Consider the following 21,081-nt stretch of genomic DNA (forward strand, 5'->3'; position numbering starts at 1 on the left):
GTGATGTTGTTAAATATTTTAACCGTTTACTAGTAAGATTTGGATTCCTGTTTCTTTTTATTACATTTATTAAAATCGTTATTGCATAATGATTCTACCAGAACAGACGTTGCAGATCTGGATTAAATGGAATAAAAATTTTGCAGAAGGTGTTTACTTAGAGTTTTCACAGTTTTTGGAGGCAACATAAGTGCAATACAGTATTATTCACATATAAATTAAAATATTAAACAAACCAAAATGTATTTGCTTGTACAAAACTCGAAGTGTGTATTTTAAATTACATGTTGCCGTGTGAAGAACCACGAGCCCCTTAAGTACAAAATACTACAGTCTAAGTTATTTGTGAAGTCGATAACCGCTCTTGAAGATTTTGAGTCCCTAAAAGAATCGGTTCAGACGAGTCATTTGTTCGGTACTCGTAGTACACTGTGAGCTGTATGCTTTTGATTCACTAAAAAGAACCTATTCATGAGAGTCATTTGTTCAGGAATCGGAACTCGTCGTGTCGAATGTTTTCGTGCTGTATATTCAGTAACGGTGTTTCAGAGAATCTAAATAGTAGACAGTGCAGTAAAAACGGCAATGTTATGTTTCATCCACATTGGTGGAAGAACGCACAAAGGAACCAGAACATTTTTAAAAAGCTTTCGGTTCCAGGATGTTTTTTTTTTTAAATCCAACTGGTCATAAAAATTATATCATATAGTTTTTTTTCTGTTTCTAACTTTACTTATCACTCATGTGTGTATGTAAGGGGTGTTATATTTTTATTTGATCAAATATTTTCATGTAGTAGATATTTTGAGTGATCAATAATTGAACATCAAGAATTATGTTCAAAAAAGACCAGTCTATGATGGTCTTGGCAGTTTATCTGCAAAAAAATAACAAAGTGTTGAATTAAATGCCAACACTATCTGCTTTCCATTATTAAACCAGCTCTTGGTTAAACAGTGTAAAATGTTGTCGTTTCAAGGAAGGAAGCCATTTTCTTGTTCCAGTAACCACTCCTCCTTATTTCAGAGATTACAGCCAATCAGAGCTGAGAATCTAAAACAGGAAGTGGCGTTTTGCGCGCATCAACCAATTGCAGACGCAGAAAGAACAGAACCTCTGCCCATTTAGCGCACTTATTCGTCTCGTCTGTGACGTACCGGCAGTCTTTGTGTTCTTTCAATATATCAGATTGAACATATTTCCATATAGACTATCATCCGGTAAGTATTATTTATTAATTTGATCATTTTCGACGTATTCGCGCTTTAATACACGAATTCGATTATCGTCGTTCATTATATGTGCGCAGAGGACAGTATGCGGAGTGCGCACTCAGTAGACGTCGCGCGAGGGGGTTGCTGCATAATTTGGGACCGAGTATTTGTAATAAACATCGCACTGGTTCTCGTTCCGACCCACTTTGGATTCTCATCCACATGTATTGTTATTGTACACATATCTAGGGCTTGTGCTTTCGTTTAGAGCTCTCAAATCATACAGTCTCACGCACTGGATGTAATGGTACAGGAACTACTTTTCTCTTTGCCCCTTTCGGTTGGATGAAACCACATTGCGCGTACTTACACAATGTGTTGAAGGCTTTCCTAAAGTGATGCGATGGCGAACTAAATATCAACCCAATTTTATTACTGCATTTATTTTTACAATATTCTCCAAATGTATGTACAAGCACAATGTGGTTTACTCACTCGTTTATGTATTCATGTAATTTGCAGGATGAGGTGGTTTTGTAAAAGCCAGCCTTGACGTTGAAACAGGTCGGAGCTGAATGCTGTCAAAGCTCGGTGAATATTGTGAGGGTCTTCATTTCAAACAATCGTCTGTCCAGTATAAAACAAAACCCTAAAATTGTCCTACTTATTATTTTTATTTTTTAAACTATATATTAAATGCCTTTGGCAGTAATAGCATTATTATATTTTTCACGTTGAATGTAAAGGCATGTTTACTGTTTCACATGTTTACTACTCAAATGTTTAGCTAAATAAACATTTTATATTTCAGAAACATGGATGCAGATTTGTTTATGGAGTGTGAGGAGGAGGAGTTGGAACCATGGCAACAGCAATCAATGGATGATTCAGGTGGAAATGCTGAAAGTAGTACTACCACCGGTATGTAATTTTATAGGTTTTCCTGTAACAGTATGTTTATTTACACATATGTGACCCTGGACCACAAAACCAGTTATATGGGTCATTTTTTTAAAAATTGAGATTTATACATCATCTGAATAAATAAGTTTTACCTTTATGTGTGGTTTGTTAGGATAAGACAATATTTAGCCGAGATACAACTATTTAAAATCTGGAAACATAAAAAAATCATATATTGCCTTTAAAGTTGTTCAAATGAAGTTCTTAGCAATGCATATTACTAATCAAAAGTTAAGTTTTAATATATTAATGGTAAGAAATTTACAAAATATCTTCATGGAACATGATCTTTACTTAACATCCTAATGATTTTTGGCATAAAAAAAATTGATCATTTTGACCCATAAAATGTATTTTTGGCTAGTTCTACAAATATACCCATACTACTTAAGACTGATTTTGTATCTACACATATGTAGATACGTAATGTAGCTAAGAAACATTCTTGTAATAATTACTTATTTTAAAATCATTATGCTAAATAAAACCTGTCCTTCTCCACTGTTTAGTGTCTTCAGCTCCCGCCACGGCAGTTGGTATTCCAGCTGAGCCTAAAACCGTGATGATCCCAACCATACCGCCTGTGGTAAATACAGCAAACACGGTTCCGCTGATCACAAATACATGTGAGTGTTTGTTCCTTATAGCACTGTTGAGTAATTATGAGGAATATTCTGTCATTATATACACAACCTTGTGTTGTTCCAAACCCATATGTCATTCTTCATTTTGTTTAACACAAACACATTATGAATAATATATTTGCTCCTTTTTTTAAATTATTGAAAGTGAATCAGCACTGGGGCTGTCAAGTTTTAAAATGACAAAAACATAAATATCAAGTGGTTCATGAATACAAGTGTTTTGAAGTCATACAGTCAACTCAAAATTTATGTAGACACCTTCCAAATTTCCACATTTCTCACAGTTGATTCGCAATAGTTTAGAAAATGGTGATAAAATATGACAAGAACTCAAGAGTTAAGCTGTGTCAGAACAATTTCATCTTGATAATGTTGATAACTTTATTAGAAAGGTATGTAACAAAACATGGTCAGGTTAAAGTGTCAAATCAAATTTTTGGTCCCTAGTCTGGGTATAATATGTCACAGTTTACTTTATTTTGCTATCCTTACTTACATAAATTAACTATAGTGTCCTGCACCCACTAGTAAAAAATTATATCTGGTCTGAATAATTTTTGGTTTGACTGTAAGTCTCAGTATTCACTCATAATCCATGTTGAAACTCAGAAAGGGAGCATCAAAAGTACTGTTAACTACCAAAATATTGATGACAGCATTTGATTTTTTTGGCACTACTTTAATCAGTTATTTATTCTTTCAGTGGCTCAACGTGTAGTTCCTGCTGCTGTGTCGGCGGATATTCCTAAAGCAATGCAAGGACAGCAGGTGATCTTGACACCAGGGGGAGCAGGGCTTGGCACTGTGGCTCTGTCACAGGTTCTCCTGCCTGGCACGACTCCTATTGGTAGTGCTGCCAACACCCAGCCGTTTTACTTTACCACACAGGTGCTGCCATCCCACCTCTTAGATCCAACTACTTTCTGGTTATTTCAGCTTTTATTTTATTAATCAATGTGTTTCCTATTGTGTATTCTCAGGGTCTTCCTGTCCAGAATATCCATCCTGTTCAGCCTGGCCAGAGCCCAATGAGTTTGGTGCTGAATGTCCAACAAGGCCAGACTGTTCGACCCTTTACGCTAGTCCAAGGTTTGTTAATGTGCTCCTTAATAGATTAGTTCACTTCCAGGATAAAATTTCCTGATAATTTACTCATCCCCATGTCATCCAAGATGTTCATGTCTTTCTTCAGTCGGAAGAAATTCCAGCCAACGAAAAAGGGTCTTATCTAGCAAAATGATCTGTCATTTTCTAAAAAAAATAAATAAAAATGTATATACTTTTTAACCACAAATGCTCATCTTGCACTAGCTCGTAATCACGTACGCAAGACTTAGGTGGAAGTGAATGTGCAAAGAAAGTCAAACAACCTTTACAAAAAAAGGTAAAACAACGATGTTGGACGTTGGACCTTTTTCACATTTCTGGCTTTCTCGGCAGCGGAAGTCGTCGTAGTTGGGTAAAATCCGAGAGCAGTGAATGGGAAAGTACTACAAATATTTTTTTTTGCATTCCCATTTGCTCAAACAGCAAAAGAAAAACTCCATGAGTTTTTTTTTTTATGACTTTTAATCAAAGAATCAAAGGAAAAAAATGAGAGAGACTGATAATGTCAGTCAGAAGAGAGAACAATGTCAAATTTAATCTTGTGAAAAGGGTCCATTTTGAAGTTAGAGGAGAAAATTAACTGAAGTACACAGATGAAGAACTAATCATGCATGACTTTTCCAACGTGATTACATAATGCGTTTCACTAGATAACAGCCTTATTCCTTGGCTGGGATCGTGTAGAGCTCTTGAAGCTGCATTGAAATTGCAATTTGGACCTTCAACCTGTTGTCCACCATTGAAGTCCACTATATGAAGAAAAATCCTGGAATGTTTCCTTCAAAAACCTTAATTTAATTTCAATTTCAACATCTTCGATAACATGGGGATGAGTAAATTATCAGGAACTGTTTATTCTGGAAGTGAACTTCTCTGAACTTCTTAATTTTGCAGTTTTGCTTGCTTATTGATTAACAATGTTTTGTTTTGATGTATTTTCAGCACCTGGCACACAAATTTTTAAACCAGCTGTTGGAGGAACCCAAATAATTACCCAACCAGCTCAAATAAGGACTGGAGCTCCGGGTGCAAACAGGGCCCAGACACCCAGCACTTTTAGCACTTTGCAGATCCCTGCTACTCTCACTATTCGTACCACAACAGCGGTCACCCCTCCTGTGGCCAGTTCTCTGCCCACTATGTCCTCTACAACCATTACCCAGCCCACCACAGCACGAACCACAACTAAAATCGGTAAGAGGCTCCTGTTGAGTACAGTTCTAATTATTATAGAAATCTTTTTTATTTTTATCCACCTTTTTCTTTAATGCAAACGTAAGTCTATGGGTGAGACTTCTGGTTCATTATCCGTAAATAATGACAAGAATAAGATTAAAAAACTGTTTGCACTGCTCCTCATTAAGATAATACATTAAAATAATATGGTAAGACACCAGTTTTTTTTTATAACTGTTACACTATCATGTTTTTATCACAGCTTGAACACTGTATTGATCAATCAGTGTTATGAACTTCAACTATCAGTTTTTAAAATTGTATATATTTCTCTTTACAGTGACAATAAAGCCAGGAAATGGACCCTTGGACATGCAAAATATAATGAGCCTTGTGAAGTCAGTGAACCTTCCTGGTGGAGCTCAAGCACAGACTTTTGTTGTCATGAGCAATCAGAAGACCAGCAACGGCACTATTGTTACCTCTGCTCTACCTGTCATGACACAAAATGTTGTGCAAAGTAAGTTTGTTGATGTGATAGTGTATCTTATGATTTATACATTTTATACTAGAGTGCAGCCACGCTAATAAATTCCAAACTCTTTCTCTTTTCTTCATAGCAATCCCTGTTACACATACAACACCATCAACAATCTCTCATTTGTGTCCTCGTTGTGGCGCTCAGTTCAAAATGGTTGAGGCTCTACGGAGTCATATGTGTGTAAGTAGATATTTTTGAAGATTTTACATATATATGTGTTTTGGTCATTTATAAGTTGTCAATTGATCTCATTCCTCCTTTAGTTCTGCTGCCCGGATCTGGCCCAGACTGATACGAGCAGTACTGCCGCTGCTGTGAATACCCCAGCCACACCGCCTAAAAGCGTCTCTGTAGTGCCCAGTATCAAGGTGGATAGCCCACCTACAAAGGCTGGAGATGCCCCGAACAGACTTGTCATGCTGGTGGATGATTTCTACTATGGCACCTTTGAAGGGAATCGAGTCTATGTACCAATGGACAACTCAAAAGAACCTTTATCATTCAAATGCCTCACCTGTCACAAGAGACTGAAGAATAATATTAGGTACTTTGATTGATTTTCTCAATACTTTGATTTTTTTGCACCCTCAGATTCCAGATTTTCAAATAGTTGTATCTAGGCCAAATATTGTCCTATCCTAGCAAACCATACATCAGTGGAAAAATCTTATTTATTCAGCTTTCAGATGATATATAAATCTCAATTACAAAAATGTGACCCTTATGACTGGTTTTGTGGTCCAGGGTCACATATGTCCAGTTGCAGTTGATATGATTCATTATAGAATGCTGCATTTATTAAGTGTTCTCTTTGCAGACTTATGAACCATATGAAGTACCATGTTGAGTTGGAGCAACAAAATGGGGAGATGGACACGCACACATCCTGCCTGCACTGTTTCCGCCGCTTTCCCACACCTTTTCGTCTTCAGTGTCATCTGGAGAGCGTCCACACTGCTATTGAGTCATCTAGTAAGAACTTTTTCCAGTTTAATCTTTAATCTTTAAAGTATACACTTCTGGTCAAACGTTAGAGGTCTGAACATTTTAATTTTATTTTCATGCTTTTGAAAGAAAAATCTAATGCTCATGAAGGCTACATTTGAAAACAATAATATTGTGATATTGTTTAAATGTAATTTATTCATCAGGATTTATTTAAAATATAAATCATTTAAAAGAAACTATAAATCATCTGATCAATTTAATACCTCCTTGCTTAAAAGTATTAATTTATAAAAATAAAAAAACTTACTGACCCCAAACTTTTGAACAGTAGTGTACAGATGTTCAAAACAAATGTATTTGTTTGTTTCACAGAATTATACAAATATGTATACTACATAATATGTTTAATCCATATATTATTTCAGTTATAGATTGGATGTGATTTATTTTAATCAAGGTTATCCCAGTTTAATCAATTTATCTTTATGCAACTGTCAAATCATTGGATTTTCCATTAGTACTTATAACAACGCAGCACATCTGCAAAGGAACTTTGTTATATTCTTATGCACAAGCAACATTAGCAGCTTTCCTTACAGAGAATCAGGCACAGATTAAGTTAAACATTTAGCTTTCTAGAGGTTGTTCATCAATCTTTGTCCCAAAAAGTAAATTGTGCAGTATTTTGGTAGCAACCTGTTGGAGTCAGATTTAAAGAAAAAAAAAACAATGAGCTTGCAAGACTGGTTATGCCGGTAAGAGCATGTGCTGATAGAACTTCTTCAACCGACACACACGCTTGCTATTTGCACTAGTTTATTTGACTAAATTCAAACATGAAAGGGTCACTGGGGCAATATCCAAACACAACAAATGTTTTGTAAAAGCCAACATTTATGTTCTTTCTTTATAAGTGAGACATAATGTCTTTCAGTATAGTGACAGTAAATGTTTAATTTCTATTGACTAACAGATGTTTCATATTTGCTCTGATTTGGTTTGCTAGAGCAGTGTTTTTCAACCTTTTTTGAGCCAAGGTACATTTTTAATTGAAAAAAAATCACAAGGCACACCAACAATCGAAACTGTAAAAAACTGAAACTCTGTAGTCTATATTAACAATATACAGCCATTCTTATCGAAGTGTCTTGAACAGGAATCAAATAAACACAACCTGGGCCTGTTTGGATGAACACAGAGCTGATATCCTGGCAGGAATTGAAGAAAGACACACACAAAGCTCTTCCTCAACAGCTCTCTCTCGAATTTTCTTATACAAACATAACGAATGCACTTCAAAATGAAGTTTTCATATTTAAATTCAGGAATCACGAATATGACAAAATAATATTATTTTATACATATATTAATTGTTTAGCTATAATAGTTGTATCAAATGAATAAGGAAATTATAGTGCCTTGAATTTATTAAGTAGGCTAATGTTTAATTTCGTTCGTATCGCTCTCTGGAAATGTAAAGAAAAAATATCGTTTTTACTTGGAATTCGTTTTTAATCCCTGGTTTTAAACAAGCATATACATGAGATAATTTATATATTATTGCTTGAATAAACGTTTACAAATAGTGCTAGAAATTTTATAATTAAAGAAATTAAACAGACCTAGGCATTTGAAAAGACATAGTAAAATGTGTCTAATAATTCCAAAAAGAAAGAGAAGCATTGGACATAATCAAAATATTTGAGACATTTATTAGGAATACTATTTTCTTAACAATTAAGATGCTGCATGTGTTTATCCAGTCTAATTGAAGTGTGTGTCTCTCCCCCGACTTTCCCAACAAAAATCCCACCCCTCTCAGAAAATACATAAAACTAACATTACTGAGCTATATGGGTTTAAAAGTAGCCTATTAAAATGGTACAGCATTGCTCAGTTCAACGTGTTGGAAATCGGGCATTTTGTTCCGCGTCAAACTGCAGTAAGTTCAATTTGTCACTTGATTTAGTGGTTGTTATGCTTTTCTCTTCAGCCAAGTGTAAAATATGTGAATGGTCCTTTGAGAGCGAGCCAGTGTTCCTGCAGCACATGAAGAACACCCACAAACCGGGAGAGATGCCTTATGTGTGCCAGGTAAGTTGGGAAAAAAATCACCTGGATGAACCTTATTACCAGTTTCTATCTATAGCCACTTTTCCACTGTCGTGCCAAAGCATTTTCATTCCGTGCCAATCCAACTTATGTAATACAGAAATGGTATCATTATCCTCTGTAAGGCTGAGTTAGAAATACAGACAGACCAGTCGATGCCTTGGTATTGCAAGTGTTTACATACAGTATAAGATGTAAATAACGAATGTGTTATGTTTACTTCGCTCAAATAGTGTGTTTGACCAGCAACAGAGGAAAACTTGTAGCCAGACAGCTACAGTTGAGGTCAAAAATGTACATCCCCTATTCAGAATCTGCAAAATGTTAATTATTTTACCAAAATAAGGGTAATCATATTACAAAATGCATGTTATTGTTTAGTTAGTACTGACCTAAATGAGATATTTCACATAAAAGATGTTTACATATAGTCCACAAGAGAAAATAATAGAATTTATAAAAATTACCCAGTTCAAAAGTTTACACCCCCTTCATTCTTGATACTGCGTTGTTACCTGAATGATCCACCTGATTTTCTTTTTTTAGTGATAGTTGTTCATGAGTCCCTAGTTTGTCCTGAACAGTTAAACTGCTGTTCATCACAAAAATATTTCAGGTTTCCAGCATTTTTGTTTATTTGAACCCTTTCCAACAATGACTGTATGATTTTGAGATCTGTCTTTTCACACTGAGGACAACTAGGGAACTCATATGCAACTATTACAGAAGGTTCTAACGCTCACTGACGCTCCAGAAAAACAATGCAATAAGTTGAATTTACCCTGATCTTCAAATTCGAAATGTTTTCACTCCCTATCATGTTTACTTCTGAAGCATCAGTGAGCGTTTGAACCTTCTGTAACCTTCAGTTGTCCTCAGTGTGAAAAGATGGATCTCAAAATTTCCTTATCATTTTTAGAACCATTCGCTCGACGATGTGGCTTTTATAATACTAGGTGTGTCTCAAAGTCTATAATGTCTTGACACTTTCAGGTGTGTGAATACCGCTCCTCCTTTTACTCGGATGTGTTTAACCACTTTCGTACTTGGCATGAGGATACCCGCCACCTCCTGTGCCAGTACTGCCTTAAGGTTTTCAAGCATTCCACCAGTTACCAGCAACACTATGTTCGTCACCAGGTGAGCATTAATTATAAGATCATGAAAGATGGCAACACATTTAACACATTCTCATTTTGCAGACTATTTTCTATATTTGAAAACATTTGTTTTGTCTTACTGGTCAATGGTAGTTCACCCAAAAATGACAATTCTGTCATTAATAACTCATGTCGTTCCAAACCTGTAAGATCTTCATTCATCTTTGGAACACAAATTAAGATATTTTTGATGAAATCTGAGAGCTTTCTGACCCTCAATAGACAGCAATGGAACAATTTTCTTCAAAAATATCTGAATTTGTGTTCCGAAGATGAACAAAGGAGTTACGGGTTTGGAACAATATGATGGTGAGTAATTAATGACAGAATTTTAATTTTTGTTTAAACTAACACTTTAATATCTCAAAAAAATGTGCTCCTATGTTATTGATTAACCCACCAGACATTTCGAAAAAAAAAAGATATGTTGAACCATTATATGACCTTTTTGTTTTCTACAGAAGTCAACTGTTTACCACTGTAACAAATGCCGTCTTCAGTTCCTGTTCACAAAAGACAAAGTTGAGCATAAAATCAATCACCACAGGACTTTCCGAAAACCTTGTGAATTGGAAGGACTCCAGCCTGGAACAAAAGTAAAATATTTGTCTGTTTGAGAGCAAGTTCAACAGGCGCAACAATGTAATTTATGTCATCTTCTTTTTCCCAGGTGACCATTAGGGCATATGTTGGGCTTAAGAAGTCACCAGGTCAGGCTTCTAAAGGGTCCACTACCATTCAGAAGAATAGTAATAGCAGTTCACAAACTTGTAGTGGCGCCCAGCAATCACAACGACATGGACCTGGGAAGAAACAAGTCAGCAAGATGTTTGACTTCTTGTCCAAGTTCCAAGAGCAGAGGTAAGCTCATGCTGCGTTTTAACGTGTTCATATGTTAATCTATTTTAATTGGAAATCAGAACTTAGGTATGTACTTTTGGTATTTCTCTCTCCAGGGCACTGCTCGGTAGACATAAGTGTGTGGAGTGCAGTTTTGACATCCCAGACTTTGCGAATCACTACCCTACTTATGTTCACTGCTCACTCTGCTTCTACAGCACTTGCTGTTCTCGTGCTTATGCAAACCACATGATCAAGTAAGTGAAGTCATGTCATCCTTACACTAAAATGATAAATCTGTAAATGGTTCCACTTGAAACTGGAGGTTAAAGTTTAGTTTGATATGGCAGTCAATCAAAGTGAAAACATACTGATTGCATTTCATTTATTAATTTCAGCAATCACGTTCCTGGAAGAGTCCCAAAAACAAATAAAAAGGGGCCACCAAGGTAATATATTACAAATTTGAGTTCTATTTTTCATACAATCTGAAATTGTTACTTATAGCTGTTTTCTTTTGTAGTGGTGTGAAGCTGAGCTGTGCAGGTTGTGAATACTCCACTGCTCTAGGGAACTTGATGGCCAAGCATCTTGTTAAGTTCCCTACTCACTCCCACAGTATCTTCACTCGTAAAGGTGGGTGTTCTCCAACTCAGAACAACGTTAAAGCATGCTTGTGTTTTACTGAGTCTTTAAAAGCTTTCTGCATGGTCCCCTACCTGCATGCTTGATTTTCTTTCTCTGCGTTCTTACTCCTGTAGTTAGAGGGCATCCATCTTTATTGTAGGTGTCATTAATTGCATGATTGTAATAATAATACAGTGTAGACAAAGTAACAATACTTTCAAACTAAATAAATAGTAACACAACATAACATTACTACTAAACCTTATCCGTAGAACTTATCGCTGTAAATTACATTAACTGAACAACAGGGTACAAACTGACTTATGAAAGCACACTTATAAAGTGCCAAATGCATGTAAAAGCGTTTTTTGGGAATTAATGTTTTCTAGGTCAGTACTTCTTTAGAATTTTTTTCCCAATTTAAGACCTGCTAAATTGGTATATAATTGCCAGATTACCTTTTTCTGTAAATGTACAACATCTGCTAAAGACAAGTGCAACCACTTTTGTTTTGAATCCGTATCTACGGGTGTAGTAAATATGTCAGTTCAAAAGTTTATTGGATCAAACTCTTTGACAGCAGATTTCAGAACATCAGAGCATCTTAAAGGGATAGTTCATCCAAAATGTTGTTGTTCCAAACCCATAGAGCCTTTGTTCATCTTCGGAACGCAAATGAAAATATTTTTGATGAAATCCGAGAGCTTTCTGACCCTGCATAGACAGCAGCACAACTGAAACCTTCAAACGGTCCAGAAAGTTAATAAGGAGAATGATAAAATAGTCCATGTGACATCAGTGGTTCTGTTGTAATTACGAAGCTTACAAAAAAAAAAAAAAACAGCTTTATTCAACAATTTCTTCCTTGTCAGTCTTTTAAAGGAGAATTTCACTTCCAGAACAAATATTGACAGATCATTTACTCACCCCCTTGTCATCCAAGATGAAACGTCTTTCTTTCTTCAGTTGTAAAGAAATAGTTTCAGGAATTATCTCCATGTGGTGTACTTCTATGGTGCCCCCGAGTTTGAACTTCCAAAATGAAGTTTAAATGCAGCTTCAAAGGGCACTTAACGATCCCAGCCAAGGAAGAAGGGATTTATCTAGCTAAACGATGGGTTATTTTCTAATAAAAATAAAATTTAAATACTTTTAATTTTATATGCTCAATTGCTGGTCTTGTCTAGCTCTGCATGTTCATGACAGTTAGGGTATGTTGAAAAACTCCCATCATCTAATTTTCTCCTCCAACTTCAAAATCACCCCACATAGCTGTTTTACCTTTTTTGTAAAGGTTGTTTGATCTTCTTTGCACGTTCACTTTGTAACCACTTGGTCGGTATTTCTGCAGCGATGTAGAATGATTTTGAAGTTGGAGGAGAAAATGAGATGGGAGTTTTTCAACCTACCCTAACTGTCTTGAACCAGAATGCACAGAGTACATGCAGAGCTAGACAGGATGAGCATTTGAGGTTAAAAATGATATTGTCAATTCCTTTAGAATTTTTTAGATTTTTCGCTAGATAAGATCGTTCTTCCTCGGCCGGGTTCATTTAAAGCCCTTTGAAGCTGCATTTAAACTGCATTTTGGAAGTTCAAGCTCACATGCACCATAGAAGCCCACTATATGGAGAGACATCCTGAAATGTTTTCCTCAAAAAACATAATTTCTTTACAACTGAAGAAAGACAGACATGAACAACTTGGATGACAAGGGGGTGAGTAAATTATCTGTAAATTTTTGTTCTTTAAGCACGCTCACAAGAGTTTCTGCACAAAAAGTATTCTCGTAGCTTCATAAAACAAAGTCCTTACTATCTTTCTGGGCCATGGGTAGTACTATTGCTGTCTGTGCAGGGTCAGAAAGCCCTTAGATTTCATCAAAAATATTTTAATTTGTTTCTGAAGATGAACAAAGGTTTTACAGGTTTGGACCGACAGAATGATGAGTAATTGATGGCAGACTTTTTATTTTTGGGTGAAATATCCCTTTAATATTGTACACGTGCAAATTGTTAATTTTCCAGTTTGATTTACACACTGTATATGTATTTTCACAACTTAAATGTTATTTATGGGTGTAGCTAGACGCCTACAATAAAGGAGGAGCTTTTCAATAAACATTTTTCCATGCATTCTTAGCTACAGTCAAACATTACAGATATGCTTACAACACTTGCGAAGAGGCCAGTCTTGAGTAATAACCCACAGTATGTGATGCACAACAATCACAGGTGTGGGTTATGAGCTCAAGCTGTCCATTGTCAGAATGGACAAACGTGGGCCTTTTGAACTTGGTGTGACTCTACAGGACTTACTGGCAAGCCTTTGCGAGAGCACTCTGGATGAGTGAATGAGTATTTACACACAACCTACTGCACACCACCTGAACTGGAGAAAGAAAAGGAGTACAAAAAAAACCCTAAGTGGATTAATTTAGAAACATGACAAATGAATAACGACAAGGACTATCCATCGGGGAATTATCTGCTGCTTCTGAGCTGCTTATTGTTTTCTTTTTTTCAAAAGCTAACTGACCTATCAGAACCACATATACATTGAGCATGGTGTTATAAAATGGATTATTGGTGATGGTAGAGACTCCAAGGAGAAGACTAACTCTGTGTTCCTATAATCCCTCCCCTCCCCTACAGAGTGTTTGGAGACAGATATTGAGTTCTGCCAGGTTGAGGAGGAGGAGGAGGTGGAGGGTCCACAAGGGGATGAAGCTAGTGATGTTGGGACACAGCCTGACTGGTTGTCCATGAAGCAGTGGAGTGTGCCCAAAGAGGAAGGAACTGTGCCAGAATTCGTGGACAGTTGTGGCCCACAGCATATAATGGCCAGGAATAACGATGTCCTGGACTACTTCCAGCTTCTTTTTCCTGACGTCCTTTTTGAGCAGATTGTTTTTGAGACCAATGCCTATGCCACTTACCGCTGCTCTTTGGGGCTGGGGGACTCTTCCTGGAAACCTGTATCCATAGAGGAAGTCAAAGGCTTCTTTGGTCTCTCAATCCTCATGGGGATTCAAAGCTTGGGGGAGCCAGAGTTACACTGGTCCTGGGACCATCACCACGGCCGTTATGGCTCCAGAACATGGGAGCTGTTTTACAGGACCATGTCAGTCAAACGCTTCAAGCAAATTGGCGCTTACATCAGAATGAGCAGCATGCTTGTGGAGAACGATGACCAGAGTGCGGACAAGTTGTCCTTTTTTCAGCCTATGCTGAGCATCCTGCAGACAAGCATGCGAGAGGCTTACAAGCCAAATAAATGTCTGACAGTCGATCAAGCTTTTCTACCGAGCCATGACAAGGGAATTGCTCAGGAGAAGAGTAAAAATAACCAGCCGAAGATATGGCTACTGTGTGACTCAAAGTCAGGCTACTGCCATAAACTCCTGGTCGTAACACGACAGGAGAAAAACAAAGACTTGGGAAAATCTGTTGTACCACAACTCATAGAGGGCCTTGATGGTAAACACCACCACATCTTCTTGTCCAGCTCTCTTGCGTCAGTGCCACTAATGAAGGAGCTGTATGACTCTGGAATATACTGCTCCAGCTCCATCCTCCCTCAAAGTCCAATTCTGCCCAAGGAGTTTTGGGATGAACCTCCGCTGAACAATCAAGGACATTTCCAACAGTATGAATTCTCCCCGCTTCTCGCCACCAGATGGAAAGATAACAAGCAGCTGGTATGTCTCTCCACGAATGCTGATCCAGGCAGGCCAGATGTGGTGTGGAGGAGATCTCCCACTAAGTTAGGTGAGCTTTGTGCTGTGGAAAGACCCCACGCTTTCAAGCTGCTCCAGGACAACATGCGCGGTGTCGACATCTGTAATCAGCTCCTCACGTGCAACCAACTCGGCGGGCTGGTTCTCGACACCAACTGGCGGCGTCTCTTTTGGTTCCTCGTCAACTTGAGCATCATCAACTCTTTCATTGTCCTACGGGAGACCCGTAAAGACAACCCACCTGGGTGGTTGCAGGGGGGACATTTCTCCCAGGCCATCTACCGCAGGCGTCTGGGGTACCAGCTGGCCAAGTGTGCCGAAAGATATGCTCGCCAGAACCAAGTCCACGACAGCATGCTTGAGCAGCAGACTGTGAAAAAAGAAAATCCGGAGACGCAAGAAGGCGTCAGACATCGATTAGCCAAAATTACTCGTAGGACAAGGAGATGTAAAGTTTGCAACCTGAAAAACTTGCGGCATGAAAGTGTATATGGCTGCACAGCGTGCCTTGTGAATCTGTGCAAACGTTCTTGCTGCTTCTGGGACTTCCATGGTTACTCACCTGATTTCAAAGGTTATAAAGCTCAAATACTGACACTAAATAATAATCAGTGTATTTCTGAATGTTTGTGTTTTGTTCAGATGTTGCACAAAAATAAGGAATTTACCATTTTCAAACAGCTTTTTAATTATCATGCATTCGTTTAATTGATAATGTATTGTATTTTATATTTTAAGTATTAAATATAACAAACACATTGTTTAAATTCATTGTCATAGGTTATTATAATTTTTTTTTTCTTCTTCACAGGTAACCCAAAAGTGGGATTCGTTGACACCAAGAGGTACGTATTTCAGAAACCAAAGTTGGTTAGAGAAATGCTTTTTAACTCAAACAATTGTTTGATTCAGAATTGCAAGTTATTTGGTACGGACCTGAATAAGATACTTTACCTAAAAGACATTTACATATAGGTCACAAGAGAAAATAAATAATATAGTTGGACTTATATAAATGTCCCCATTCAGAAGTTTACATACGCTTGATTCTTAATACTGTGTTGTTACCTGAATAATCCACAGCTCCCTTGTTTGTCCTGAACAGTTATACTGCCCACTGTTCTTTAGAAAAATCCTTCAGTTCCCACATATTCTTAGGTTTTTCAGCATTTTTATGTATTTGAACCCATTCCAACAATGACTGATTTAGAGATCCATCTTTTCACACTGAGGACAACTGAGGGACTTGTATGCAACTATTACAGAAGGTTCAAACACTCACTTCAGAAAGAAACAATGCATTAAGAGCCAGGGGTGTAAACTTTTGAACAGAATGAAGATGTGTACGATTTGCTTATTTTGCATAAGTATAGTTTTTTCCCAAAAGGACAAAATAAGTTCAATTTACCCTGATCTTCAAATTCAAAAATTGTTACCCCCTGGCTCTTAATGTGTTAAGAATCAAGCATATGTAAACTTTTGAACAGGGTAATATTTGAAGAAATAAACTAATATTTTCTTTTGTGGACTATATGTAAATGTAAATTTATGTCTTATATAAATGTAAATGTGAAATATCTTATTCAGGTTAGTACTAAATAAAAATAACATGCATTTTGTATGATCCCTCTTATTTTGGTAAAATAATTAACATTTTGCAGATTCTGCAAGGTGTATATAAACATTTGACTTAAACTTTAGTTAGCAGTAATGTACAAACATGACTACTTTTTTCAATTAACGAATTTTAAGTTGCCACATTTTTCACATTATACAGATTCTGGAAAATTACGCACTATTTCCCTTCCAGGGACGGCACAGAGCCCGGACTTAAATACAAAACTGAAATTTTGGAAAGAAGCCTGCTCAGATCTTCAGCAGATGTCACAAACTCACATGACGCTGATGCAGGTCTAGATGAAGATGTGGACCAGGAAATGGCCCCTCTGGAAGATGAAGAATCTGACTCAGGCTCTGAGGAGACTGAAACCGATGAAGACTTGCCAAGTGAAACAGCGGCTAGACAGAAAGCAGAGGTAACAATAACCAATACACTTTCACAACCTGTGAGAAACAGAGAGGAGAGCCTGTCTATTCATCAGCGTCGCATACTACTCCTTGCACTGTGCGCCGGGGTCCAGAAAGCGGCTAAAGAAATGGACACCAAACCTCAGCTCATCAAGACTTGGATTCAAGACAAAGAGGATCAGTTAAATGAATGCAGCAGCAGTATCTCTGGAGAGGCCGTTGATCGTCTAGTGGAGTGGGTTTTGACTCAACGGGAACAGCAGCGACCTATCAGTGAGGCGAAACTTTTTGAAAAAGCTTCTGAGCTCCAAAGCCAAGCCAACGAGATCAATTCCTTCCGTATTTCCTACGAGTGGGCCGTGAGCTTCATGATGCAGCACAAATTGGGTTTGGATACCCCTTTCACAGTACATCGGGAACTCCCCAATGACATGGAGGAAAACTGCAGCCGCTTCGCAGAGTTGGTACACAGTAAAACAAAGGCAAACAACATTCCACAGTGTCTCTTTGGTGCTATGGACCAGCTTTCTGTGTTTGTGGACTTCAAAATGCTGAATGAGAATAGCAGAATAAGCAGGGAGGCAGCTTTTCAGTTTACTGGGTCTGGGAAGCCCTTCATGAAGATTTACCTTTCAGTGCTTGCAAATGGTACCTTGCTACCTGCACTGCTCTTCACAAGTCATGCTAGCACGCTGAGCAGAATCACACCAGACTCAATCCTGCTTATGGCCAAAGACGGAGGTTTCACCGCAGCGGAAGAGCTAGAAATTTGGGCCACCAAAGTGTGGAAGCCGCATCTCGACTTACAGAATAAAAATGATGCCCTGCTGGTTATGGATAGCCATCACAGCCAAACATCTGAAAGCATTATATCCACAGTCGGTAACACCAAAACGTTACTCTCCATGATTCCAGCTGGCTGTACAGGCAGACAGCAACCTCTAGAGATGTGTGTACGCCCTGTGCTACAAAGGTTAATTCTAGCTCGTTGGGCTCAACGACCCAGCGTTAGTGCATCTGGGGCTCAGCGTGAAGATCTGATGCTGCTTCTCGTATCTTGGTTAGAAGAGGCCATGTCTTGCTTCTCTGGTAAGCCTGAATTTATTCAGCACTCATTTTGCTTGGCTGGTCTGCTTTCTGTTCAGGAAGCACATTCGAATTTGCCTTCTACTCCGGTGGAGCTGTTAAATAAGCTGTCGGAAGCCACACTTAAACCTGAAGTTGTAGATCTTGAGTCAGAAGAAGAAGAACCAATGAACACACATACTGTAGACAAAGTGAGCCAGGTAACTGAGAAGATTGATTTGACACTGGAAACAGAGGATACAGAAAATGAAGACGTCATTGAAACGAAGGATGAAGATGCAATGCCAACTGAAATAAAGAAGATGCAGCCACAAAAGGAAAGAACTGATGAATGTTTGGAAATTGCAAGCGAGTCCACAGAATTCTCACATTCATCCCCTGAATCCCACAACTCCGAACAAGATCATGTCTCAGTATCTAGTCAGGATGCTAACGCTTGCCAAACGGACTCTGCCAACAGGTGATAAATGATTTACAGAGACATTGTGAAGGATTTGAGGTCAGACAAACCTATTTAGGTCTACTGTGGATATTTAATTTTACGTTTACGCTTTGTGTGGTGGAGTGAAAATGTACAAATATTTTTTTCCTACATACTTTATAGATTTACAGCATAGACATTGCATGATTGACTTTTGCAAAGTTTTCTACTGTTCATGCTTTTTCTTCATTCACTAGCATAAAACGATCCAATAGCTCCCGCAGTGTTAGAATTTTTTGGTTTTGGACAGATACTGTGTTTAATTTCAACATCCTCTGAAAGTAAATCAGCATTTTTGAGCCTGCTGTAATGAGAAATTTCATCAGGCTCACAGTGGTTCACCCAACTGTCATACTCAAACTGAGACGTAACAGAAGGCAGAAAAATAATCTAACACTTGAATCACTTAAATGCTATTTTGATACATGCTATTTAAAAATGTTTAATTTAGTAACCGATTGGATAGGCCATTACTTTTATTCCATAGCTTTACAGAGTCTGTTATTACATTATATGGCTGTGTTAAAGTTCAGCATGAATATGGCAGGCAACAGACTCTCAGACTGTCTTGAAGTTCTTCCATTTTGGTTATTTATCTACTTACTGACCGAATAAACAGTGAGACATGCTGAAAAGTCTTAGTATTGTTATTGCCATTGCTGCAGCAGCAGCAGCAGTGAATGGAGTTGGATTCGTATGTATATTCAGTATTGATTTCAGCATCTGAATTTACCATAGCAGCCACAGGATGGTGTAACTACACTCCAGGTGTCATTTAGTGACATTGCATTCAAAGACAGACGTTCTGTAGCACATTATTGGTGCCCTTTCATTGTAAAGGTGCTTACTTTGATTTCATCTCCATTCGCTGCAACAATTTTGTATAGGCCTATTATTTACATGTACGTAATGGTCGGGCTTTATGTAAACAGTCTGATTATGAAGGTAAGTGGGAGTTTGTATAACTGGGGTCTTTGGGATGTTGTTTTGATGAAACTGTAAAAGAGGACTATAATAATTTAAGAGGTAAAAGTGTTGTGTGTGTGACTTGGCGTTTTTGACTATTCCTCATGTATAAAACATAAATAAACAGTTTGTGCATAAAGCCCACTCCTTTTCCCGTGCTTCCCTGTTTTGTTTTAATGTGGACAGGAGGAGGTCTGTCTACCACTGTCTACCACAGACAAATTCCTATAAACTTGTACCTTTAAGTTTTGAACGTTATGTAATGATGATTTCTCATAGGACAGTCAGAAGCAGCGCTGAGCCAGATGTTGATTTCTAATGAAGCATGAATAGTAAATAATTTTGACTGATTATGACTATATTTGACTGATAGAAAAAATGTCATGATACAAAGACACTACCAGTCAAAAGTTTTTGAACAGTCAAGATTTTTAATGTTTTTACAGACGTTTCTTTTACTCAACAAGCCTGCATTTGTTTGATCCAAAGTACAGCAAAAACTAAAATTTTGAAATATTTTTATTATTTAAAATAACTGTTTTCTATTTGAATATATTTAAAAATGTAGTTTATTCCTGTGATTTCAAACCTGAATTTTAGCATCATTACTCCAGTCACATGATCCTTCAGAAACTATTCTAATATTCTGATTTGCTGCTCAAAAAACATTTATTATTAATTATTCTTCTTATGTTTGAAACAGCTGAGTAATTTTTTTTTTCAGGTTACTTTGATGAATAGAAAGTTTAGAAGAACAGCATTTCTCTGAAAAAGAAATCTTTTGTAACATTCTAAATGTCTTTATCATCACTTGAAAGTAAAGCATCCTTGCTAAATAAAAGTATTAATGATAATGATAATTTATTTCAAACATATATAGCTTTTGAAGGATTCTTTCTGTTTATCGAATGCAGCTTTGATCACAGAAATAAATTACAGTTAAAAATACCTATTTAAATTGAAAACAGTTATTTTAAATAGTAAAAATGTTTCAAAATTGTAATGTACTTTGGATCAAATAAATGCAAGCTTGGTAAGCAGAAAGGACTTCTTTAAAAATCTTTAAAAAGATTACTGTTCAAAAACTTTTGACTGGTAGTGTACAACAGATTAGACATATTCCTCAAAACGTTTTTCACATTTTGTGGGATACAGCACCACAAACGTTCTACCAAGTTGTTTTCAGATAATTTGGAAATAAACTGAAATCTAAAATTTAGGTAAATTTAAACCATTCTTTAAATCAGGGGTCACCACACTCGGTCCTGGAGGGCCGGTGTCCCTACAGAGTTTAGCTCCAACCCTAATCAAACACACCTGAACCAGCTTATCAAGGTCTTAATAGGTATACTTGAAACTTCCAGGCAGCTGTGTTGAGGCAAGTTGGAGCTAAACTCTGCAGGACACCGGCCCTCCAGGATCAAGTTTGGGGACCAATGCTTTAAATGA

General features: G+C 37.4%; 1 protein-coding gene across 4 annotated transcripts; it reads left to right on the forward strand.

The window, feature by feature from the left end:
* The first annotated feature begins 1,107 nt into the window (after nt 1–1,107).
* Nucleotides 1,108–19,301, forward strand: pogzb (pogo transposable element derived with ZNF domain b). Of its 4 annotated transcripts, none has more exons than XM_073847318.1 (21): nt 1,108–1,220; nt 1,737–1,814; nt 2,026–2,135; nt 2,687–2,803; nt 3,525–3,709; nt 3,802–3,910; nt 4,871–5,122; nt 5,445–5,624; nt 5,725–5,825; nt 5,909–6,189; nt 6,463–6,617; nt 8,587–8,687; nt 9,699–9,845; nt 10,327–10,461; nt 10,536–10,726; nt 10,822–10,962; nt 11,104–11,154; nt 11,229–11,341; nt 13,987–15,645; nt 15,883–15,916; nt 16,849–19,301. In XM_073847318.1, the coding sequence occupies exons 3-21, from the start codon at nt 2,030–2,032 to the stop codon at nt 18,647–18,649; spliced, it is 5,859 nt and encodes a 1,952-aa protein (XP_073703419.1). In that variant the 5' UTR covers nt 1,108–1,220; nt 1,737–1,814; nt 2,026–2,029; the 3' UTR covers nt 18,650–19,301. The 4 variants fall into 4 exon arrangements, with proteins under 4 accessions (XP_073703419.1, XP_073703418.1, XP_073703422.1 ...); XM_073847317.1 differs by having other exon boundaries at nt 1,737–1,805; XM_073847321.1 differs by having other exon boundaries at nt 1,737–1,805; nt 16,882–19,301.
* The last annotated feature ends 1,780 nt before the right edge of the window (nt 19,302–21,081 follow it).

This window comes from Garra rufa, chromosome 9 (genome assembly GCF_049309525.1).
Source record: "Garra rufa chromosome 9, GarRuf1.0, whole genome shotgun sequence".
Taxonomy (NCBI): domain Eukaryota; kingdom Metazoa; phylum Chordata; class Actinopteri; order Cypriniformes; family Cyprinidae; genus Garra; species Garra rufa.

Excerpts from the sequence above, each read along its gene's own strand:
- pogzb (XM_073847318.1), top strand. The coding sequence starts at position 2,030 with ATGGATGCAGATTTGTTTATGGAGTGTGAGGAGGAGGAGTTGGAACCA. Across the intron at positions 6,618-8,586 it reads CACTGCTATTGAGTCATCTA|CCAAGTGTAAAATATGTGAA; the intron begins GTAAGAACTTTT and ends TTTTCTCTTCAG. Across the intron at positions 15,646-15,882 it reads TTACTCACCTGATTTCAAAG|GTAACCCAAAAGTGGGATTC; the intron begins GTTATAAAGCTC and ends TCTTCTTCACAG.